Source organism: Corvus cornix, chromosome 1 (assembly GCF_000738735.6).
Source record: "Corvus cornix cornix isolate S_Up_H32 chromosome 1, ASM73873v5, whole genome shotgun sequence".
Classification (NCBI taxonomy): domain Eukaryota; kingdom Metazoa; phylum Chordata; class Aves; order Passeriformes; family Corvidae; genus Corvus; species Corvus cornix.
This window is the reverse complement of record NC_046332.1, coordinates 85,865,711-85,891,767: the sequence shown is the minus strand read 5'-3', so window position 1 is coordinate 85,891,767 and position 26,057 is coordinate 85,865,711. Positions and strand designations below refer to the sequence as shown.

At 39.6% G+C, this 26,057-nt stretch overlaps 1 protein-coding gene across 2 annotated transcripts in view; it reads right to left on the bottom strand.

Annotated features, from left to right (window-relative positions):
* Positions 1 to 2,040: 2,040 nt before the first annotated feature.
* Positions 2,041 to 26,057, bottom strand: part of GABRB3 (gamma-aminobutyric acid type A receptor subunit beta3) — a 200,876-nt gene continuing 176,859 nt past the window's right edge. For both annotated transcript variants that reach the window (XM_039548258.1, XM_039548267.1), the window contains 3 exons: positions 23,995 to 24,147; positions 18,004 to 18,248; positions 2,041 to 5,991 (listed from right to left, as the gene is read on the bottom strand). In XM_039548258.1, the coding sequence (XP_039404192.1) occupies positions 5,641 to 5,991; positions 18,004 to 18,248; positions 23,995 to 24,147 (749 nt within the window). In that variant the 3' untranslated portion in view covers positions 2,041 to 5,640. The remainder of the gene's footprint in view (positions 5,992 to 18,003; positions 18,249 to 23,994; positions 24,148 to 26,057) is intronic.

Below are 26,057 nucleotides of genomic sequence, written 5' to 3'. Positions count from 1 at the left end.
TTCTCATGCTCTGTCCCAAGTACATTCATATAAAGCACACCAGCATCTGGAGACAAGTGTGCTAACCCTTGAAGGCTAGAACATAACTTGAAATATATTTAAATACAATATTAGAATGAATAACCTAAAGATTACCGTGACGTATCACAGCCCCGAGTCCACGTGCTGTTTGCCCGTGTACCTTGTGACATCTGGGGTAACAGCTACTTTATCTCCAGGTTTTTGCAGCAGGAGCAATTACAGGTGAAATAACCCAACTGCTGGTGGCAAGCTGGGGGATAACTCAGAGTTAGCCTAAGGCTCCCTCTGGAGTTAAAGGAGAGAGATCAGTGCCTCCAAGGAAGGATTCAGAGCTGGGATCAGCGTTGTTCTGGAGAGCTCAGTGTAGGGGAAAACTCAGAGGTGCTCTCCCTTCCCTTTGCTGGAGGAATGCCAGTGCAGGGGCCACTTTCTGGGTTTTCCCTTGTTACCAGGGCAGAAGAAAACTTGCTAACCTAAATTAGGCTGCAGTGCTGGGACAAAGACATACCACACTGAATGTTGCAAAGGTAAGGGATGTTGTCCAAACAAATACTGTGCTTGCTTAAGCCTTACCTGAAGTTCAGTTAATTAGTGATTTAAACTCTGGCTGATTTTAGAGGCAGTTGTTTTTTCTTTTTGTACTATTACATATCCTATCCATGTGGCTTTAGTTTTCAAGTACAAGTGATGCTGTGTGTTGGGTAAACTGTCAAAGGGTTTGATTTTCTGAGCGTGTACATCAGAGTCCACAACTCAGCTTTCACAAGCTATAAGAACCACATTAATTAAACACCCAAAATCTGCAATATTTTTTGTAAAGCTCAGACCAAGTATTTGGAGGAATTTGAAGGCACTTGTGAGAGATTTCTTTTGTTCAAAACCAGTTCAGAGAAGCCTTGGGATTCCCACTGTTTTTAGTTCAGTTTTCAGCTGCTGCTGTACCTCTTCTAGCAGGTGGCACTTGTGACAGTTGTGACTATAAAACCAACATCTGTGGAAATAGTCTTGATGCTAACAGGACCATAACTATTTGGGGAAAAGAACCCATAGTTTCTACTAGAACCTGAACTCCCTTGATATAATTAGTGCTTCTTAAGCAATTAAATAATATTTATTGCTACCCTATAGCATCTCCAAAATACACAAAGAAATGCATCTAGTTGCAAATATTCTCAATCACAAAACAAAGCTTGATATATGGTTAATCTTTCCTACTTTACAATGCAGGCTGGACTAGAAAAAGTAGATCACAGATGTTACTTACAATCTGGGAAGCATTGAAAAAAGTGAGCAGAAACATGCTGAAATAAGAGGGAGCCTTTCTGTTGATTTAAAAGGCCACTACAACTATGGTGCTGAATATTTTATCTACTTCTAAAAATTGTGACATATATCACTAGCTACTATGAGATTTAAGCAAGCGTATGACAGCTTGTTCCTGCTTTCAAAATTTTCAAGGAGTTTTTTTTATTTTTTGGGGAAGGGGTTGTAGCACTAATGTCAAGGTGTCTTTAAAACCCCCTTTTGCAAAATTCTCTGTATCCTGACTGTTCTAAAATAACTTACTAATATTTAGCAATAAAAAGTTTAATGAACACAGTATTTGATTATTGAAACAAATAAATAAACACTGTCTTGTTTTGATATTTAAAAACTTTTGTGTCCTGGGAAGAAGCAAGCAAAAGAAGGCCTTTTTTATATAAAGCACAGAACAAACTTTTTGCTCTTAACTGGCAATGCCACAGCTTGAAGACAGGTTGCTTTGCTATTAAGAATCTTGCTAAGTTAGTGGATGTAGTTTTTCCCTCTTCCTTGATCTACTATACAAAACACTAGGAAATACAGTTGTTTAATGCTTAAGAATCTCTTCTGCTATTTGTGAGTTGATTAAAAAATGATTTCACATTTGGTCTTTTTCTATAAAATGTGTAAGACTAATCATTACATGATATTTAAGATTAAATTTAGCTGAAGAGTCATCGTGCTCCTTCCATCCCCAGAAAAAAAAAAGCACACCAATTAAGTTTTAAATCCTTTTTAATAAATTAATATTCATTCATCAATATTTTCAAAAAGCATCTCTTCATCATTCCATTTTACTATTCTTTTTTTTTCCACTGCTGAAGAATACCAAAAATACATAGATGTGCCTTAAGCAAAAAGAACTGGGTTTTAGTTTATCATTACAGTGGGATGAAATCAACTTAGAGTTAAACCATCATAATATTTCTACTGTTTATTGACCCTTTGGGCTATAACAGAAGATAGTTCCAGTTTTCCTTTTTTTAATGCCTTTTACAAACAAATTATGTGTAAATGTTATTTATAGCAGTGTTGAGTTACAAAGGAGTTAATTAGCTATGAAATACATTACTCTGGTGTGATTTAATTGAAATCACCATTTTTAGTCTTAAAGCCATCTAAGGTTAAAATAATATACTGCAGCTAATGCACAGGGACAAAAGCCAGAAAATGGGAGGTCAAGGTAAACACTGTTCTTAACTCATGGTTGTGTGTGTGTGGTTTTGTGTGTAAGAAGTCGTGCTGGGACTGTAGGAACGGAGTTGGCAAAAAAGGCACAAAAAATGTGTGTGTAAGATGAAGTGGTAACCTAAAGTGAGATTTTCCTGGCTTTTTTCAAGTCAAACCGAGACTTGGATCTGTTCAAGGTTAAAGTTGTTTGTGACTAGACCAATGAATGTGAAATCTTGTGAAAAAGCTGAAACATGCAACTGCCTACTTTTTGCCATGACAGGCAAGATGGGGAGTACAGTTCCCTGAACGGGGCTGCAGTAACCTGCTGCCCTCCAGTTGCGCAAATGGTAAGAGAGGGAGAGAGTCCTCAGAGACTCAGTCTTCTTGCACATGCAGGGCCCTGAAAAATCCACATTGCCTCTTTTCTCTGTACAGAGAGTAATTTTCTGCCTTGGAAATTGTACTGAAGAACTGATTTCAGAGGGATTTGGAATATATATTTCTATCACAACCAAAAAGACACTTCTAATTGAAGGTTTCTGCCTGACCACATGATTTCTAGGAGGCGGGACTTGAAGAAAACAGAGTGTGGTGATTAAATCAGGAGGGCAGGACCACTCTCAAATCCCACTTTTTAGGGTAGTTCTTTAGGGCACTTACAGGAAGACTTGCTTGGAGATCATTTCAGTAGGAAAATTTTTCTAAAGCAAACCCTACCATTTATAATTTTTATTAAAATCAGATGGGTTTTTTAATATTTTACTATTAAGATAACTTGGGAGAGATTTTCAACAATTCTATCTAATATGTACTTTGGGAGGGTGTTAATTGTTAGTTACTTTGATTATAAAGATGACAATGTGCTTTATAATCCCTTCACAGCTTGAAGAGCTATTAGGGAGCTCACAATACGTTGCACTTTACCAATGGGCCTTAATACCGAGGAGCTTTTAAACACCAAGTTTTTCTGCTCCAGCTATACGGGTTCCTCTGAGGCTCTTCATGTTGTGTAGTTGTCTGCAGATACAGTGCTTAAAAACTGCAGTTCCAGCCATTTTGCACCACTGCCAACAATGCAGCAGGACTGCGGCGCTGATCCTGCCCATGCCAGCAGCCGGGCTTCTGGTGAACGTTCCCAGCTGAGGATCGCACTGCAGCGATGCTGCAAGGCAACCGTGTGAGCCCATTCATGCCCAAGGAGCAGCCCCGAGGATGGAACTGAAACACATTTGCAACCCAGGCTCATCTATGCTGGAATTTCAGCAAAGTTTCAGAGTTCAGCTGCAAATAGGGGTGGGAACAGTAATGGGCCATACACAGTAGCAACCCAAGAATCAGTGCTCTACTCACAGGCAAATCAAGTACTAGGGAGAACACGGGGCAGTCATTATAGAGCCAAGGCAGCCTTTTCTATTTCATTCATATTTGGTTGTTTTGCTAGATGAATATCCACACATATTTTCCCCCACAGAAGTCTCCAACTATCATCCAAAGCTCTCTATCTGTCAAAAAATCCCATCGATGTCCAGAGGAATTTCACATGCAGAGAACTGTCAGGGTTCTGAATTCTGGTTTTTTTAGATCTATTTATGCTACTGTATTTGTTGTTATTTGAGAATGTACATGATAGAAACACTGTTTACAAAAAATATATCTTCTTTTCTTTAGAAAGATTTAGTTCTGATAAATAACAAATTAAGTTTACAGATCTGAAATTGGCATACTTTGATGACTACAATCTACTAGACTCAAAAAAGTTGGAATCCCAGTGAGGGAATGAACTGGGATGAAAACCAAAATGGTCACATTTGCAGGAAGGGTATGTTAGAACACAGTTAATGCTGAAACAAAACATACTCTTGTGATCTGTGATGGCAGCACACTACCTTGGTAAGTGTAGGCATATATACTTTCAGTATATAAATAAAATATGAAAATGCTCCATTACTGAATCAAAGTATCAGAAGTGCTCTATTTGCTCAACTCTAGAGAATAAAAAGTTATAACATCACAGAAACAAAAATATGACATAACATGCGGTCACGATAGCAAGCATAGGGAAGAAAAATATTGACAAAATTTACTTATATGCATATTATGCAAATATATTTTACATTAACATACAATGTTATAAGAATGTTAAATAATATGAATGCATGTTTAAAAAAGGCTACAGCTAGGTGATTTCATGTTGAAGTAACAAATAACCTGAGACATCTTCTATGCTTTCACTGGAATAACAATCTTTAAATCTACAGCAGATGTAGAACACATTGACAGTAGTTGAATTCTCAGCTAAATTATACTAAAAATGTGCTGTTCTCTTTCAAAATGACATGGCAGCTGGAACCAGTCCAAGGGAAGGAAAATGTGCTGTACATTTACAGTACTTACAAAAGATTCATTTCACTGTTGATGGACACTTAAAATGCTTGTTTGAAATGTTATGAACCTGTATGTGTCTCCAAAGACCTACAACACTCCCATGATCAGGTTGCTGACTGCACAAGAGAAAGCAAGAGACCATTGAAAACTATGCCCATTCAGGACTGGGAAAAGATGTATTATGACATTATAAGCCCAAGAAATTTTAGCAGAGAAAAATAAATTTGGCTTGATGAAATCGTAGTTGATGGATCTGCAATATAAATAACTTATTTTAAACTTACCAGTGTAACTCTACTGCTTTATGATTAGTGTGTATGGCAGCATTTACAAAGGATGTTACTAAATACTGACTTTATACATGATTACAGCTGTTTGAAAATTTCTATGACAATCAAAGTTTTGTAGTGATAATACACAACACTTACTTTCTCAAGGCTTGCTGCTTTGATGACACCTGCTTTTCAATTTAAAAGGTTCCTCTGAAGTGAATTCTATGTTAAAGTGTCCATAACCTCAGAATGAATGTGTTCATGTGTGTGTGCATACATATACTTTTGCTTTGCAGTATGTGCTTTAAAGTACACACAATTCTTTGCTACATGTATTCACACATACATGAGTATGGTCTACATAGTAAAAGTTCATATATATATTTTTTTATATATAAATATATATATAAATATATATATATAAACTCTGCAGGCAAGTAGTACTTCACTTGTTATAATTGAAGTCCTTTAAAAAAAACTCAGTCACTCAGTTAACATAGTATAGCCAGTAAATTAAGTTGAAAAGAGAAAATGTGAATGGAAACACCATTCTTGACCATCTGTCGATGGCATTCACATCCGTTAGATTGGGGATTTTTATTTTCAGTTGTGAAGACCTTCTTCGTAAATGGCCCCTCTTGCTATGGGGGCCTGTTCTTTCTGACGAACGCCTTCCAAGGCTTTCACGATGTGAGCTTTGTTTTCTGTACTGGATTCCTGAGTTGTCAAACGATATAGTTGAATTTCGGGCTTCCGTAACGCTGGTGGTGACCTCGTTGCTTGCCATCTCGTTGTGAATTTCAAGCGATGTTAGCAGGATGTTTCCATGGGTGTCCACCTAGGGGGCAAAAATAGAAACATAAATTCTTTCAAAAGACTTGACATCAATGAGCAGAATGTGGGTGTATGTAAATCTCCAAACCCATACATATCTAAAAAAAATAATGTATTAATTTTAAGCATGTGATAATCTTAGAAATGGCACTATTCAGCTGCCTAAAATTAGGCATGTACTTAAATACTTTCACAAACAGTGTTATCATCATACTACCAAACATCCAGTACAAAACTGTACTCAGCAAACTCTACCATTTTCTTCTCCCTCTAAACCAGCCACATTTTAAAGGGTGGTGTAGTTCAGTGAAACCTCTGCATCGCTGGCAATAGAGGGAGAGAGGGTAAGGGATGGGTCCTCTCTCTGCTACAGCAGAAAATTAAATTAAACTGGATTAGCTTTTTTATTTCCTATCTGAGATCTAAAACCAGGTAAAAAAAGTGCCTGTGAAGTCTGCTAAAATCACAAGAACAGTTCTGGTGTGCTGAACTCTGCATTTTATAATCCCAGAGCTTATTTACAACTTATCTCCTAAAGCTTTCCTTCCAAAGTCATTCGCACAGTTTTCCAATCATGGCAATACTTAACTGCAGGGATTTTCTGTCTGAGTGATGGATCTTGAAAACCAAGGAACTTAAGGCATAGACAAAAAGCTGCTGAACTGAGGAAATAGGTGGCACTCTTCCCTTCCACCTCCCTATTCCAGAGGCAGTGACCAGTCTTTAGCACAAACTATATTTATCATGCTAACAAAGTCAATACTTTTGTTGAGAGAAACTTGACAGTGATTTCTATGTAGATATTTTGGTTTAGGATTAATAATACTTTGCTAATTTAATAGCAACTGCAACTACAGCAAGGTCAAAGTTTGTGTTAACAGTAAACTGTACTCAGTCAAGGACTGGGCATCACCCTGATAGACAAAATACAGGTCCCTGGTCAGCCATATGACAGAGACCTTCCATACAAAAATCATCAAAACCCCATATAAATTTACAAGTACAGAGCAATGCAATGCCATTTTCAGTAATAGAGAAAAAGGTCCTGATCATTTAGAGTCTTAAAATCTGGACCAGACTCTCCAGTCCTGAGTGGCAAAAGAGGAGCAGCACAGAGTTGTGTATGGCTCCTTCAGTTCAGAAACACTTAAAGAGTTCCCATGAGTGGCACTGATGAGAAGTTCCAAGCAATGCTGTCTGAGTCAGTATTTGCTAGTTTTGTTGGTGGGGCAGCACATCCCCCATGCCCCAGGCCCTACATGCTGGAGGATATGCAGTCAATACAGGTAATGCAGGGATCAACTCCCAATTTTCTGCCAGTTTTGGGGCAAGAAAAAAGATGGCTGAAAATAAAATAAATGTTCCATGCTGGGTATTTTCAGACAGTTAACACACGTGTGACTCTGTTCAAGAGAATTTAGTTCTCTATGTCAGAAATAGTGAATCATGGAATACAGGATAATTTCCAGTTTTATACATGCAATTTATTCATCCATAATTCATCACGCAATTAATACATTTTTCTAACCTGCCACATGATCTAGCTGTGTGAACTGTGTAGCAGTTGAATATCTCATTCTAGAAGCATCAGTTTAAAAGTGGCTGTAAAAACAGACTATTGTCACAGCCTTCTGAAGTTTGCACAGTCATCTGATACCATGCCCTTTGTAAGCTCTGTGTGATGGATTAAAAGTATGCGCAGCTATGTCTCTGTCCATATGCATTTAACTTTTTTCATTTGTATTAAAATGTTGTGAAATGGATATTTCTTTCATCAATTATTGATGCTTCAGCTTCTCTCTTCTCAGGGAAGACCATTATGATAGTATATCAGTAACACTCTGCCAAGCTGCTTGCAAATACAAAAAAAGAATATAAAATACTATGAATGATATACAGGCAAGTAGGAAAAAAATCCTAAGGTATCTAACAAATCCTGCTGCTGTAGGCAATGGCACAATATGCTGATGAGTGCCTATAAATAAAAATAAACAACATGAACAAAAATAATGGCATGGAGAACCCTCAGTGGTGATTAAGAATTTATTTTCTCTGTGGCAGAAACCCTTTGGGTACAAAAGTAAGATCTTGAGCTTTGTAGAAAGGAGTTTGTGCTGTTGAGCAGTCTCTGTAACGCAAGTGTAAAATACAGTCATGGATATCATCACTGCTTATGGTGGTCTCTGAAAAGAACTGATTCAGTTTCTTCTATTCTTTTTTTTTTTCCTCACTAAGAGTACAAATTATGTTCAGGATATTTTTTTATGTAATACTAAAGTATCTCAACAACCAGGTTTTTCCTTACGAAGCTTAAAACTAAAATCTCTCATCCAGACCTCCATGGCATCAAATGTCATCTCCTTTCCCATCTCCTCCTAGGCTTTGAGAAACATCCTTCAGCTTATTAAAAATGTCACAGCAGTGACCATTTTGGTGGGCTTCACCCTGAGAGCCCTGCCATCCCAACTCCTTTTCCTTCCACTACCACAGATGCCAACCACTCTTTCTCTCAGGACTTCCTGATCTCTCCTGATTCTGTCTGCCACCTACATATACACAGACATCAGCCCATTCTGAGTACTTTTTTCCTTCTGTACTGAGCCTGGACTGTTGTGAGCTGTCAGTTGAAAGCTTGTATGATGGAGGGTACACCTACTCATTCAGCCTTCTCCTGATCAAGGAATTAATTTTACTCCTATTATTTCCTTGCATGGCATAGCCTTCTTCACCTTTTCTGCCAACTTCACGTGCCACCTTAACATGGCTTCTGCCTTTGATGTGCTAACTTTTCACTGTTTGTCACTGCATCTGAAAATCAAACCAGAAAGGTGGTCAAGAAAGTTGCAACTTCTGTGTAAATTCTTTTTCTGAAGATACCATTATGTCCTATGAAGCTGCATGACAGTATGCATTTTTCTCAAAATGTCAAATGAAACGTATTTGGAAAGATACTTTTGAAATGCATCTCTTTGTAATAGAGCAACAGGCTTGCATGTCAAATATGAGAAGGAGCAGATGGAGAGAAGAAGGGGTCTGCAGAAGCTAAATAAGCCTCTGGTCCACAGATTCTCTTGAGATTTATTCTCTCAAATTGATTCCTTCAGAGGTTTTGAATAAACCACCTAAGCTCTTGACAACATTAGAGCACTATATGCTAATACTTTGTGACAATCTTAAGGTGGTCTCTTAAAGTATGAATACTTAATGCATGCAGCATGTTAAAAAGTACTTGCACATAAACATGACTTTGGAACCATTTAAGCAATGATTTAAATTACTTTGACAAGGTTACACACGCTCTCTCAACGAATAAAGAAGCAAACCAATAATGGCAGGGTATCCTGTGCAAGTCACCTCATGTTTGCCTGAATATACAGGGAAGGCAAAATCCTCCATGAATGAACATGAGTGTTGCCCAGTGGCTCCAGGGAAAATGTTACCCCAGGTAACATTTAAAAATATAGATTTAAAAAAGTAGCTGACTGGACTACAGACAGTCATGGCTACATATGACAAACAAGGCCAAAGTCTTTGATGCAACTTTAGTTTTAAGCCTTAAGACCCTTAGAATAGAATTCTATCACCTGGCTCAAAAATGCCATTCTGTGCACTGGAAATTCTCCCCAAAATGCTAATACCAGGCTTTACACTCAAATGCTGTTATAAATCAGAGATGACACTGTAGATTTGGCCAATTTCCCCTCACTTCTTACCATCCTTCTTTAACCAAAATATTTCTCTTTTTTTACTTCTCTGCCAACCCTGCGCTTCCATTCTCTTTGCGGCCCCTTCTATCTGCCTACTGTGGCTCCACCTGAAGCCATTCCTTCCCATTTCTTCACTGCGGTCTCCATGGTTGGTTCTCATATCTCCTTCCCAACACAAGCAAGGGTTGATTGTTTCTTTGGAGTGTTTCCCAGTGAACTCATCAAAACAGATAAAAACAGCTGAGTACCAAATCATGAATTCCCTGCTGAATCAGCATGGACACAAATATGCAAAACTAGTGCTCTTATTTCAGAATCAATTTTTATTAAACTCCATCCCTCCCACCTCTGAGTAACTACAGCTCCTGCACCAAGGTGAAGTGACTGAGGCTCACATAAGTCCATTTTGAGAAGCAGATTCACTTTTGAAGGTTCACCTTCAAAATGAAGAATGATACATATTACACGTCATTTCTGAACGATACATATTACAGTACAAGTGAAAAGTTTAAATACTCCAGCAGCCTAATGTCATTACACAAAAATGACTGTCACTCACCTAACTGAAGCCAGAAGCAGGAGAACTACGATAACGTTCACAAAGAACATGCTCCTTGCTCTCGGAGGAACACCATGTCACCAGTGGACTCAACTTGTACTGTATGTTCTAGGTCCAAAACTTCAATGTCCTATTGTATTTGGGAAGTCTTGAGTCTGCTTCTTAATTCTACCCAGAATCCAGGCTCATTTAGATGCTAGCTATTCTATTTTTAAGAAACAAGATATAGCAACTGCTACTGAATATCTTTCCCCAATATTTTTTTGAAAACTTCAACTTTAATACCAGTTTGAAAGCACTTTACTAGGGCCAGGAAACTATGATAAGGCTTGATTTATTATTAGGTTGAGTTGGAATTATTTCAAGCTCATTCAGTTCCCTGCTTAATATTCCATAAATTTTAAGGAGTGAGTCTTACACTCTACTACACAAAAAGAGGAAGCATTTTGCTCAAACCCCATAGGTATGTTTAGTTGTTCATCAAGCCCAAATTTTTAAATACCGTGTAAACACTTCCCATCATGTGAAGCAATATAAATGCAAATAGGGGGTTTAAATAACATAATGAAAAGCTCTGTCTCTGTAGTTAGTCTTGCATTATTTTGCATCAAAATTAGTATTCAGGTACATACAGAGTCAAAAAATATTCTGAGTTGGAAGGGACCCACAAGGATCGTCTTGTCTGACTCCTGCCCTGCACAGCACCATCCCCAAGTATCACACCATGTGCCCAAGAGCATTGCCCAAACCCTTCTTGAGCTCAGTCAGGCTTGGGGCTGTGATCACTTCGCTGGGGAGCCTGTCCCTGCTCAACCACCCACTGGGTGAAGAACCTTTTTCTAATATCCACCCTAAGCCCTCCCTGACACAGCTGCAGGCCATTCCCTTGGGTCCTGTCACTGGTCACCAGAGAGATCAGTGTCTGCCTCTTTCACCTTCTTCACTTATGCATAAATGGCTTTCCAACATGTAGAACAATATGCAATCAGGCCTTACGTTTTATCTGGGCTTGAAGCTAAATTCATTGACCCCATTATGCTTTGAATATTTAAAAAAATATTTAAAAATGCAAGACAAAAATTATAGTATTGAGTGTTCTCCCTGAGTCTAAAAGTTGATACTTCTCTCACTGCCATCTAAATATGTTGATATTAATTAATAAGCACCAAAAAAAAAAAAAAAGAGATAATTATGTTATATCAGCTTAGTAGATGAGCCCAGGATACCCAGCAGAACTGGGAAGATGGAAAGTCCTTGAAAAACAAGGAAAGTATGAAGAAGCAAACTAATTAGGAATTTCCATATTATTATCACTGTCTATCAAGTAATAATGAAGTTTGACAATTAACCTTGATGTATATCAATGGGGGAAGAAAAGGAAACAAATCCACAGTGTCCCTTTGCCCTGTATTTCACATTGTCTGGATTATTACAGTCTCTGAGCTGTACTATGAATTGCACATAAAATCCTTCTTACTGTCTCAGGATTTGCATGATTCATACTTGTCCAAAGTGGCTGCAAAACAAAATTAGTACATGTATGAGTCTCCCAGTGCACAATGAATGTCCCCACCATGAGCTACAGGATGACAGTTCTTCCCACGAGAGCTGTGCTTATCACCCTTGACAGATATATTTCAAAATTTGGTACCTACTCATCACATTCATATTTCAAAAATATCCCACTGTTCAAAACAGCACTGAAAAAAGTACCTAGGAAACATGAAGATGCACAGGAGAATACTGCCAGTTTTGCTATTCTCGTACTTCCCAATTTAAACTGAGTGATAATTTTGCCACGGAAGCCAAGATATTAATTTTCAGAATAAAATCCCACTTATGAGAAGGGTTGCTGCAATTAACAAAACTGCTAAGTAGATCTAAGTGGCCTGAGCCTCTATTCTCAGCAATGCCTGGTGGGTAACTGCTGCCTTGGCCAACAGCGGGGGTTTGAGCCAGGAATCTCCAGAGCTAAAAATACATGCAGACACTGCCTGATGAGAAGGGCCCTTTTATAAAGGGTTATGCATTATTCTTGTCAGAGAAAGCTCTTCCCACATGTCTGGCAGCCATTAGGGGTTTGACGCTTTAATGAGCTTGTGTGATAGTTACCCTCCTGATTGATACTCTAGGACTGAACTTTTGGTCTCACCGAACTGAAAACATAAATTGCCAGTCTGAACCAAAAAGCAATGTTTTTAGCAGGGGAATTTAACACATCACATAACCTCTGTGGATTGGCCCAGAAGGAGCAATGTTCAAAACACATGCTAACCATCTGATTATACAAGTAGCCTCTAGCACAAGAGTGAACAAGAAGTGAGAACAGGATTGCCTTAAAGCTCTCTCATGCTGATTTAGCTGTAAATTAGGCTGTATCTGAGCCTTATTAAAAAGAAACAATTTATGTAGCAAACCTGAAAGCTGAGAGCTACAAATGAAGCCTGGATTTGCCAACACAAACAGGAGAAATGGATTTGATTCATAACAACGGGGATCAATTTTCAAAGGAAACATTTTTAGAGACCACCTATTCTTTTCTGAGTTTGTCCACAATCAGAGAACTTTAATTTAGGTATCAATACCATATACAAAGCCATATTTTATGAAAAATCAAAATTAATTTCTTCCTTTATCCTAGAGCTTGCCCTCATATATGAAGCAGAGTGTCAAGGTTTTCAAAAGAGTTTTCAATCCCAAACTGGAATGTGTATGAAGATCAGTTATACACACAAAAAAGCAGCATCCTATTTGGTCTCAGTAACTACGGTTTACTGTGATAGGCTGGAACAGTTCAGTGAGGAATACTATTTACAGTGCATTTTCTGAATTAATATGTGATGCAAAAGCAGTCAAAAGAAGAGACGGCTAAGTGTGAAATTTTCTTTGTAGTCAGCTGCTGATCCACAGATGAGTCACTCATAAAGGCTCACTCAGGTTTCATCTCATCACCAGCTCTGAATCTTCTGAAACCTTTTCCAGAGATTCAATTTAGTCAGACGTGCTTTAGCCATCATGCCACCTTCAGCAGGGCTACACAGGAGAATACAGCGCAGAGTTTTTCTCTCCCCACTGCTTTTCTTTGTCACCTCTGCAACGTGAGGACACTGGCTGGGCCGATTCCATGCTGCAAGAGCTCTTCTTTCCCCTACACCTGGAGCTATTTGGCTCATTGGTTTCAACACATGGACAGAGCTGGACAGCAAGCCCTAGTCGTATCGTACCAGGATTAACTCAGAGACAAGTACCTAAAAGCCTGGCACTGGAGAGACATAGCAGCAGCACCAAAAGGGGGGTGGCTGTGCCAGTTTTGGCTTTTCAAACCCATAACTTCTGATGCAGAACAATGCAAATGCATTCATTATGAAGAAGAGTTACTGAGCATGAAGAGTAACTGCTTTGCAAAGCAATTATCAAATAAAACACAAACATACCCACATCTGTGGATTTTGTGGTCTAGAACTTTTTTTTTATTAAAACTCCCCTGCTCTACAGTCCAATAAGACTAAGAAAGCATGAAAAGCCCTTTTGTTACTATAAGAGGAGTGTTTATAACCAAGCCTGCTAGCTTGCACTCCAGACTTCAGTTCTCTGATGTGTAAAAAATAGACTACTATAGTAGTATCCATTATGTTTCTACTGGTTTCCATGGGCTAAAACACTTCTGAGTGAAAATAACATGCCATTTTCCCACTGCCTTCTCTTGTTCCCCTTGCCTGAGAGAAAGACACTGTCTCAGCAGCACTGCCAGTCTTGGGAACCATAAAAGTAAGGCTTGAACTCAGGGTCTGAGTACCAGGCAGTGTGTTGAGCTGCCCCTTGTCTGCTAGTGCTGCCTCCCAACACAAGTGATTTCCACAGTACCACAGCCCCTCCTGACTCTGGCTGGACCTGATAACGGCACCAAGTTGTTCAGTCACTACACGCACATGTTACAGTATCTGATGTTGGCAATAAATTCAATAATGTTTACTTTTTTATTTGGTTCAGTTTGGTTTATGTTTCATTTTGTTTTGTTTTTCTAGTGCCCTGAGCTAGTATTTTTAATCAGTGACAGGGAGCTTATGCACACGGTTCATAAACAAGCAAATTCAATTACTAAAACAAAACAGCAACAGAGCAACCCAAAATAGTAGTCAGAAATAAACTAATAATAATTCCTTCTTCCAGTTTTATATGTGAACATTTTTCAATCTCCTTTCCAGCACAGCATACATTTGACAGTCATTAAATAGTGGTGATAAGTGCAAAGTGAGCTGCCTGCTTTTGCCATTCTTCCTTTCTTTAAAAATATCACTCAGCCCCAAATCACATGAGATTGGAAGTATTTCCCAGGATTAGAAACCTTCCCTTTCTGAATGGAATTACACTTCATGGAAGACTGAAGCCTCAGCAAAACCACAAAACCAATCGTTTCATTGAACTTGCACAAAGCAGTCTCCACGTATGTCTCTAAGCCTCCTTTACTGTGCAGTATTGGTGTACACTGTGTGAGCCTCTCCCAAAACATCCAGCACCTGAGTCCCAACTCTAAAGCAAGAAGCAAGCAACTGTTATTTCCATCAGATTCAATGATTTTCAAGAGCCACCAAAGGAGAAATTGGAAGTTAATTACTCTTTACTATCCCTGAAGAGGTCAGAACCAAGGCTGCAGAGCTTTCCGGTACTGTCTTCCATAGAAAGTATGATAAAAACTCTAGCATGACCCCAGTCCTGCTGCATCCATGGATATCTGCACAGCATGGTAAATAGTGGACATGACCCAGAACATAGAAACTGTTTTCATTTTCCTGCTTCAAGGCTGTGGTGTCTCAAAGCCATAGTAAACTTTGCCCAAAGTACATCTGTTAGATGTATTTTCCCTGAGATGTGAATCTTGAAATCCATGGGACCTCTTGCCTGTTCTGATCAATTCCCTATGCTTCGCATTTGCCAGTGTTTATCAAATGAGAAATTAAATCCTACATCCACTGAATCTTCCATCATTGTTTTGTTTCAAAGAAAGATTTCCAATTAGCTCTACCTAATGTTTCTGTCTGTTTCTGTTGCGTGCTGGCACTGCTTCTCTGAAGGCACTGAATCCATGCTACAAAGATCTGCTGAATTCTCCAGCTGAGGCCTGGGGACAAAATGTTTTCTGCACAGAAAGGGACCATACCATATTATTTATCCTGTGTCATTTGAACAGCTAATATTCACAGTCAATATGAATACATATGGTTCTACAAAGCATACAGAGTTCCCTTTCACACCTGGGACTCCAAGGGACAAAGTAACACACTCTTTAAACTCTGGTATGCTGAATTTGTATCCTTATTAGAGAGAATCATAGAATCTCTTAGGTTGAGAAGTCCCCTAAGGTCATTGAGTCCAACTGTTAACCCAGCACCATGTTCACCACTCAAGCATGTCCCCACATGCTGCATCCACATGACTTTTGAACACTTCCAGTGATGTGATTCCACCACTTCCCTGGGCAGCCTATTCCAATGCCTGACTTCCTTTTCTGTGAAAAAATGTTTCCTAATATAGAATCTAATCCTCCCCTAGTGCAACTTGAGGCCACTTCCTCTCATTCTGTCTCTTGCTACATGGGAGAAGAGACCACCCCCCACCACACTACAACCACGTCTCTAACTGCCACATCTGCATGTCTTTTAAGTATCTCCAGGGACAGGGATTCAACCACTTCCCTGGGCATCCTGTTCCGATGTTTGACAACCCTTCCTGTGAAGAAATTTTTCATTCATGCATGGTTGATATTAAACCAGCAGAAGAATCAGAACCATTCATGATATGCTTCAGAAACAAAAGAGAACATTTTATGTCAAAAGCCAGAAAAAAAGGTTGCTATATGGTATGAGCAGATCCAGGATAGAGAAATGGCATGAACTGGGTATGAAAATACACATTTTCATTAGTTAAGGTACTAATGATTATTTTGACAATGTGGACAAATTGATCTCAAGATAGAAGAACTGTCAGACATGGGGTAGTATTGGACCCATTAACAAGTCTTGTACTGAGTTATGTAAATCATTTAAATGGATGAGATTCACCAGATGGCTTCCAGCAGGAGAACTAAACCTTAGTGCGTACATCTGCATTACCTGCTTGCAGTTAAAATCTTCTCCATGGCTTTCAGTGCAGATACTCTTTTATTTCCCCATCTGTATTTTTTTATTATTATGACTATTTATTTTTCCAGTAAAGAGAATTCTTTTTTCCTGATATCTTAGTTCTAAGTAGTGCTGCCAACTGTGATGAGAATCTGGTTTCATAATATACTGGGCAAAAATGTGTTTATTGGTTCAGAATTGTTTCACATATATGAGTGGTGATAATTAGGTATAGTTCTGCATTACATTTACTATAGCAGACAGAATCATTAGGATAAACAAATATAGCTTGAAATTACTTTTATGATACTGGTTTTGATGAACAGGTAGTAGTTTTGTCACTGTGAACTCTTCTAATTTATAGCTGATAGAAAAAAAGCAGTCTTACTCAACAGAACTGAATGAAAAACCCTCACTGGGAGCATTTTAGTAAAAAGAAGAAAGATGTTATATTCAAACTGACAGTTAATGTCAGATACTGCTGAATACCTTGAATTTTTCTTCCAAAGATTAAAAAAGGAGGTATTCACTGGATAAAGTAGTACTTCAGGCAAGGAAATAGCTGGAGCATAACCAGCACAGACCTTGACAATACCATGCTTCAGAAATCAATCTGAAAGTTTCTCTAGGACTTATGGTTTTTTGCTGGTCTTAAACAGCAGCAGATGACAATGTCACACACAGCATACTATTCTGGCCAGTTAATTAACATGGAAGAACAAATCCTTTATCTGTTCTCTCTGGTAAATGCATCTGCTCTAAGTGTAGTGAGGAAAAGTGTGCTCACATTCTGGATTTGCTTATATAGGCAGTGTACAAAGGCACTTAAAATCAGTTAGATTGTATTTGATAGGCAAATAAATGCCTTTGTAGATCTGAGCCTTTGTCTTAAAGCTAGCTGCCCTCCCACTGTCTTCCTCTTACCCTTACTTGTCATACAGATCATACTCACTTCCACGTCTGTATCCCTACATATATTCTGTGGAAGGTATCTTTTCAGCTTTATACCAGCTAGCGCTTGTATTTCAATGCCTTAGAAAGCCTCGAGCAGCCTTGAGAGGTAGCACAGGCGATCTAGCACTTTAGTAGCTCTAAAATCGGTACCTGAATCAGCTGCAGAGCAAATACCATCAGCAGAAGCAAAGAGGGAGAAATATAGCTCCCTGCTCACTCAATTCCCTGCAGTTAGAAGCTTTCAAATGAGACAGATAACCAGAGATGTTCACAGGAAAGTAGCTGAGCTGAGAGAAAGCAGAGCCTCCCCTCGACCATCTTTTATTCGGAGAAGGGGAAAGGGGAGGACTGGGGGCGGACCCGGGGTGAGCGGCCAATCAGACACTGCTAAAGAGTCTGAGTTACATTTGGTTTTGCCCGCGCTTGGAACAAAGGGGTTCAGAGCACATGGGCAGGAGCACGTGTCTTTGGGAGGGGGAGGGGAAGCTTAGAACAGGCAGCAACAATATTCCTCTATGTCGGTTCCTGAAAATGAAAAAGCCCGAGTTTGTCCACAAAAAGATGCGGTTGGGTGTCACCAGATGGTGATGTTTTTAGGCAAGCCTTTTTGGTTTTTTTCATACTGATAGTCCTTGCAATGTAAAAATAGAGAGAATATATAGATTAAAGAAACCTACCCGATTGCCTTCAAACCTTGAGCGATCATTGTTTGCCTTTGCTGTTTTTTCTGCAAGTTTTTTCTGCCTTTGAGGGCCTTTTCCAAAGAAAATGTAGTTGACAAAGGCGTATTCTAGTAAGGCCAAGAAGACAAATACAAAGCAGCCCATGAGATACATGTCAATGGCTTTAACATATGGAATTTTAGGCAAAGTCTCTCGCAGGTGAGTGTTGATTGTTGTCATAGTCAGCACAGTCGTAATTCCTACGCAAAGAAAAGAGATCACATATCTTACAACTCCAAACATTATATTTTATTTTCCTGATAAGGCAAATTATCAGTGGGAAGAAGCTTAAAAATTTGTAAAAGATGTCTTGCAGGTGACATCACTGCAAAAGAAAGCAAAATTAAAACTTGATGCATTATTATTCTGTTACAATTATTTCCTTCATAAGAGTGGGGGAACAGCTAACGAGGGGGTCTGGCACCACTGCCATGAGTTAATGTAGCTTCATGGAAGCCAGGGTAGCTGTACTGAACATCTCTTCCATGAAGACCAAACTGACGTGCAACAGGAACAGTGTTCATACAAAAGGTGAAAGACATCTCCCACAGTTTTAAATTTCTAAGAGTTAGGCAGTTGGTTGATGTTAGTCCTGTTGGGCCTCCCTTTAGTAGATGGGGAGAGACAGGCACCTTTCTAGAGCAGTTTATCCCGTCTATTTTAGCTACCTATTTCAGGAAAGGACAATATATAAGTGGAATTTGAGATGACTAATTTGGAGCAGTAGGCTCGTTACATAGAAAGAAGTGAGGTGAGCAATGACAGACAGAGAGGTATGTGAATTTTTGGAAGGAAGAAGGAGGGAGAGCAGCATTTTTTTAGCAACAAACTGGACACTAATAAAATATCTACAAAATATCTACATCAACCTTATGTCAAGTTATTTATGGACATAGCACCTGAAAATATATTACAGAGCACTATTTTGAGAATCTGGAAAGAAAAGCAAATTTATTGTCAGTCTGCCTGAATTCACAATAAACTGCAGGATCTGTATCTCTGCTGGAAATTTTATGGGAATTGCAAATCACAGGTTGCTGAAAACACTGATTTGTGGAACAAGTCTACATTTCAAGGCAAGTCATTCTACTAGGTCTCCTCCATTACTATTTTCTTTGATTCCATAATTATACCATCAGTTTATAAGTAGTCACTAAAATACAGGCAGAATAAAGGACGAAATAAAAATGCTGCCATATAATAAAGCACATCCTCTTTTACCTGAAGAGACAGAAATAAAGACAACATAACTCCAAACCAAGCTGTCAGTGTAAGCAGTGTCACTCCAGGGAACTGAAGTAATACCCTAGGAGATTGTGTAACAGATATTTTGTATATTTAGTAGGTTAGTGTCATGCAGTTTTCAGTGCTATTCCTCTAAACTGTGAAGTGAGTGTGCATTGATGTCAGATGTCTGGTGATCTTGAAGATTAAGCACACTGAATAGAAAGGTGGTTATCACTAACCAAAGGGAAATACATTCCCTGGGAGAGCCTGAAACCCTGTGGCCAAATGTCCTTCTGAAGATCAATAATTTGTTTTAAAGCACAGCTGGAGGAGAAGAAGCTGACAGTCCCCTAAGACAAAAAAATAAGATAATCTTGTGATTATAGTCCTTCCCACAAGGGAGGACTCTAGAGATTATTTTTCTCCTCACTCAAAGGACTGAATTTAAGAACTTCTAGGGCTAACTAGCAAAGAGAGCAGAATTGATAGATTTGCTTATTTCTCTTGAGATCAACCCTATATCCCCCTCTATCTGCAGTGTCCATAGCACATAGTCTCTGGAATGAGCTGACCTTTGCTTTGTAGCTTGGGTTCACTCTGGAGGCAACTATTTGGTTCAGTGCAGCAAGGGATCAGGCACAGGGGCAAAATATGGAAGTGAATCAATAGAATCAGGCTCTTACAGAGAATACAGGCTTCTGCAGGGGTTGAGTAAAAGTTTGTCTCTGTGTCCCAAGAATTACACAGGGAATGCTTCCTCCAACAAATACCAGGCATTCACATATACCTTCTCTGTACTGTACTTTTCAGAGCCAATTATATATGCCCAAAGGTGCTATGTTGCCTTTAAACTTTTGTACCACTTCATATTAGGGTACCACATAAGTTCACAGATGATACTTTACTGGGAGCAGCTGTTGCCTCCCCTGGAGGCAGGAAGGCCCTGCAGAGAAACCTAGAAAAATTAAGAGGACTGGGTGGGCAACCACCAACCATATGAAGTTCATTAAGGGGAAGTGCCAGATTCTGCACCTGGGATGGGGCAAAACTCAATGTACAGACAGACTGGGGAATAAAAGGCTGGAGAGCAGTGCTGAAGAAAGGGCTTGGGGTCCTGGTCAATGGCAAGTTGAATCTGAGTCAGCAGTGCCGTGGCAGCCAGGAGGCCAGCCATGTCCTGGGGTGCACCAGGCACAGCATCACCAGCCGGGCAAGGGAGGGGATTGTCCCGCTCTGCTCTGCACTGGGGCAGCCTCACCTTGAATATTGTGTGTGGCTTTGGCCACTGCAATATAGAAAAGATACTGAACTATCAGAAGGTGTCCAATGGAGGGCAACGAGGATGATGAAAGGCTGTGAGGAGAAGCTGTTATGACAAGCAACTTAAGTTACTTGGTCTGTTCAGCCTGGAGAAGAGGAGATTAAGAGAAGGCCTCATTGGAGTCTACAACTTCTTCATGAGGGGAAGAGAAGGGACAGGTAGCGATCTCTTCTCTGTGGTGACAGGACCCAAGGGAATGGCCTGAAGTTGTGTCAGGGGAGGTTTAGGTTGGATATTAGAAAAAGGCTGCTCACCCAAATGGTGGTTGGGCACTGGAACAGCCTCCCTAGGGCAGTGGTCACAGCACCAAGCCTAACAGAGTTCAAGCATTTGGACAATCCTCTCAGGCCCATTGTGTGACTCTTGGAGAGGGTCAGGAGTTGGACTTCTGTGGGTCCCTTGTGCAACCTTCCAACTCACCATTTTCTGTGATTCTGTGATACCAGCTTAAGGCTCATAGAAGGGCTATACAAAGGAACATAGGATTAGACCCATGATACTGACCTTTATTATACAAACATCACAGACATCATCACCAGGGCACTAATTGTTTTCTGAGAAGAAACTATTAGATGGAATTTTGTCCTCTCCAAAGGACTTTCTATCAGTTTGAAATAGAACATCTGGTCTCCTGAGCTTGCCTTGTACTCTCTGATTTTTGTTCTAATATTTGTCTTACAGTACTTGATGAACTTGTGCTACACAGAAATAGGCCACATGAGACAGTCTTGTTCCTTAAACAAGGAAAACTCTCATGAACCTGTAATAGAAGGGCATGGAATGTCACTGGGTATGGTAACTTCTGTCTACCCATCTGTTGCTCTCTGCAGTCCTGGCCATTATGTATCTAGATGCTGACTGATGTGTTTGAAGTGCTCCCCTCACTTGGCCACCTGGGTGGATCTTTGGTATCTATTAGTTAATTTATGAACACATCAGAGATGTTTGAACTCTATGCCCCACTTCCTATTAAGCTACTACTTAGCTTTCAAGCTGCTAAACAAACACTGGCTGCTGAGTGGTAGCGCCATACTGTGTCATGCCCATATGCACCAGCTAATCCACAGTATCTGCAGAATTACTGCACAGTAACTGCAGTCAATCTACAACATCTCCAGCTACCCAAATTCAGAAGCTGGGACATAATGTTGCACAAAGGTGGCTACACTGCTGCTTTGGTATATGGGACCTTGGGAGGTACGGGGTAAGGAAAGAGGGAATCATAGGGACATGGGTTGGAGTCTGGGTTTGCTGTGGTATGTTACAGAAAAATAAGGGAACTAGGGATTATGTTCCTGTTTTAAGAAAATAAGAGAATACAGCACAGACTTAGTGACAAGTTTTGGGTAGGAAGGTATGTATAATTGGGAAGCACAGGGTTGAAGACAGAATTTGGGACGAGATGAGAGGCAGAAGTTTTTGTAAGGATTTATAGATCCATTTCATCTTCCTTAGCCATAGCTATCCCTGAGTAACCTTTGGTAAAAGATGAAATATTTGCTGTGAGATATTGTCATAGAATCTGTCCTGGTTCTGGCCAGGACAGGGTTAATTTTGGCAGTAACGAGGAGCTGGCTTGCTACGACCCAAAGGTTATTCTGTATCACCTCATGTCATTGCTGGAGGTTGCAGGAAGGGAGTCTTTTCCGCGAGGAAGGCTTCTCTTCAGGTTGGGGCAGTGTGGCCACTGTCGGGTCGCGAGTTCCACAATGAGCATTTTTGCTTGTGAATCACTATCTCTTTCGTACAGTTTTGTTATTAGTATGTTGCTGATACTGCTCATTTTCTCGTCTCATTGTTGTTTCCGGCAAATTGTTCTTACCTCAACCTGGGATCTTTGCCTTTTGTGCCTCCAATTCTCTCCAGCCACCCGCAGGGGGAAGGGGGAGAGGGGGAAGCAAGAAGCAGTGTGGTTTTATTGGGAGCACTAAATTGGAGAATACCATTCCTAAACTCTGACAGAATCACAAAATGGTTTGGCTTGGAAGGGACCTTAAACACCGTCTAAGTTCACTGCCATGCCCAGGGACACCTTCCACTAGATCAAGTTGCTCAAAGACACATCTAACCTGGCCTTCAACACTTCAAGGGATGGGGCATCCACAACTTCTATGGGCAACCTGTTCCAGTGTTCCTGTTTCTCACCACCCTTACAATCAAGAATCTCTTCCTAATCCAAATCTACACTCTGTCATTTTGAAGCCATTCCTCCTTATCCTGTCACTTCATGTCCTTTCCAGCTCTTTTGTAGGCCCCCTTTGGTTACTGGAATGTGCCATAAGGTTACCCCAGAGCCTTCTCTTCTTCAGGCTGAACAAACCCAAGTCTCTCGGCCTGCCTTGAAAGGAGAGGTGCTCCAGCCCCCAACCATCATCGTGGCCCTTTTCTGGACTCACTCCAACGGGTCCATGACCTTCTTATGTTGGGGACCCCAAACCCAGATCCAGTATTCCAGCTGGGGTGTCATGAGAGCAGAGTTGAGGAGAACAATCACCTCCCTCACCCTGCTGGCCACACTGATTTTGGTGCAGCCCGGAACACAGTTGTCATTCTGGACTGCAAGCACACATTGCTGGGTCATGTTGAGTTCCTTGTCAACCAACACCCCAAGTCCTTCTCCTCAGGGCTGTTTCTCAATCCATTCTTTGGCCAGCCTGTACTTGTGCTTGGGATTGCCTGACCCACGTGCAGGATTTTGGACTTGGCCTTGTTGAACTGCATGACGTTCATGCGGGTTCACCTCTCAAGCTTGTCAAGGTCCTTCTGGATGGCATGCCTTCCCTCCAGTGTGTCAGCTGCAAAATTTTCTAGTCACCTTCCCTTATTAGAAGGATACCTTGATCTGCGCAGGAATCACAAACCTGTGCCAAATCCATGTTTTTCTGTCATGAGGTAAATGACCCTTTAGGCTGTCATAAACATGCACTTAACATACCATGTACTCTGAGGGTTAGGTGGCATGTTATGGTCCATAGCTGATGTGCCCCTGTGCACTGAACTAGCAATGGTTCTTGAAGTCTGCTCCTGCCAGTGTGACTTAAAACACCCAGGACCTCAGGAGGAGGCTTGAAGCCACATTTGTCCTCCCACACTGAGTTGGATTAAGCCCATGCTCAAATATGATTGTGGAGCTGATCTCCTAGATGAACTGACAACGTTAACTTTGAGGAGAACAAGTATGGGACCTGTATGAGCAGCTCATGTCAGAGATTTAGTGATAGCTATACTCTTGCATGCAGGGGAAAACTTATCACTTTTGAGGCAATACTGGATGACATGATTTTGACAAAAATTATTTTGGAATATCAAAACACTGACATCACGCTGTAGTTTTTAACAACCTCTGAAGACTACATTGAGTCTGACATTTTAGTGACCTACTCATTCTTAGCACATACCAAGGGCAACTCTTGCTGCTGATGCATCATAATTGATCCAGAATGACACCCATGATAAAATGGTAATGAGTATGGAGGGCATGTAGGTTTGAAGAATAAAGTAGCCAATATTTCTCTTCAACCTGAAGCTCAGTGAGAGTCTTGGATAGGCACCTGAGAAAAGAGAGAGGAAAACAGCGTTATTTATATTGAAGGAAAAACACTTGTGGATAGTTGCCTTCAGTTTCTGCAGAAACTAAAGCATGCACGTTTTGTGGGGTATTATGACATCTGCACAACAGTAGGGAAGACACCTTCACTGTATTACTCATTGGTTTTAAAAGAAACCTTGCAGTGAATATAGTAATAGCCAAGTAATTTGTATTTGGGAAGAAAAGAGAGACAGTAAATTACTTTGGACTGTTGAACAGATAGGTGAGCACCAGTTAGTTTTTAAAAACAAATGCTTAGGTGTCCAAGTAAAATGCTTATCCAAGTACACAGTTTTCTGTATAGAATTTATATTGAGAGAATAGGTAATGTGCATAGTTTTTCATTTACAATGAAGGATTGTTCAAGAGATGAGACTTCTTAATTACATCTGAACTATAAGAAACATGCAACCATGTGGTGCCAAAAATAAATTGTAATGAATTTCATTGAGGAAAAGCCTTCAGACTTGCTCCTCTAACATCAACAACAGCCAGCCAGAATTTTTCTTCCAAACATATTTTAAACAAAGAAAAAGTTGAATTTTGTGTATATACATATATCTATATGTGATTCATGAGCTGTTACAAACAGAAAAAATTAACAATGAAAAAAAATAATTACCTCAATATCAACTTAACTTCAAACTGCTGTATATCTTACTGAATTGGTGTTAATCTTACTGAATACATTTTAGACATATATATATCTATATATACACACATATATATATATATATTCAGACCAATATATTTAGAAATCTCAAATTGTTAAAAAAAATTGTGATGTTTTTCACCAAATGCAAAGATGATTAAATCTGAGTACAGCTGTATAAGAAAAAGGCAGTCATTCACACATTAGCTCCATGATTTCAGTGTTCGCACTACCAGTCTTAGATATGATACTTCTAACAGCTCATCTATAAGCTCTAGTTAGTCAACATCCTAAAAAACATTTCAGCACATACCAAGGACCCAACCAGATATTAGAACACTTCCCACCCATTCTAGTGCAAATATGTAGAAAATATGAAAGATTACATCTAGATAAAAAATGAAAAATTACAACCTTCCCTTTAAATTATATTCATATGTTTGCATATGAGCTTAAGAAATTACATTTGCCCATATACACATGAATGATTTCCTAAGAGAGAAGGGGAAAGAAGGAATAGAAAACTGAAGATTTCTCTTCATCACATTCCTGATAGTTTGTTACACTTTGAGTCATACAACAGAAAAATGCCACACTGTTTCCGGGCAGCAGAAGCATCAAGGCAGTATCAAACTTGTGCAAATATAAGTTTGCACATAATATAACTGTTGTATCAAACAGTCTCAGAACAACTATCACCAGGGAAAGAAATATCCGGTAGGTGTATCTGGTTGCTGTGATTATTTCAATCAGTAGCATTGTTTTCCAGAATGAAATGCCTCTTAGTTTCACCAATAGAGGTATATTGGTGGAGTCAGAAGAATGTATTTCATCCTGAAATACCAAGGTTTTCTGCTGTCTGAAGCAGTCAACACATTCCAATGAACAATGTTTCATTTCAAAAGACAAATTCTCTCATTGAAACCAGGCCTGCTTTTTTTTTGCCTACAAAGCTTAACTTTTTCATTTGGCTTCTTATGAAAATGTTTCTGTGGCCTTGTGTCTGCAGACTATATAAATAAAACAGGAGACCATAATGAAATAAATAAACACTGCCATTGTGAAATACATTAAAAATGCAGCAGACCTGATCACCTTTCTGCAGTAAGAGTAGAGCATCAGACAGAAATCTTTATAAAGCTCTGTTGAGAAAAATTATTTCATATAATACATTGCCCACTCAAAGGATTCTCTATAAATCTGTAAAAAACTTTCCAAAA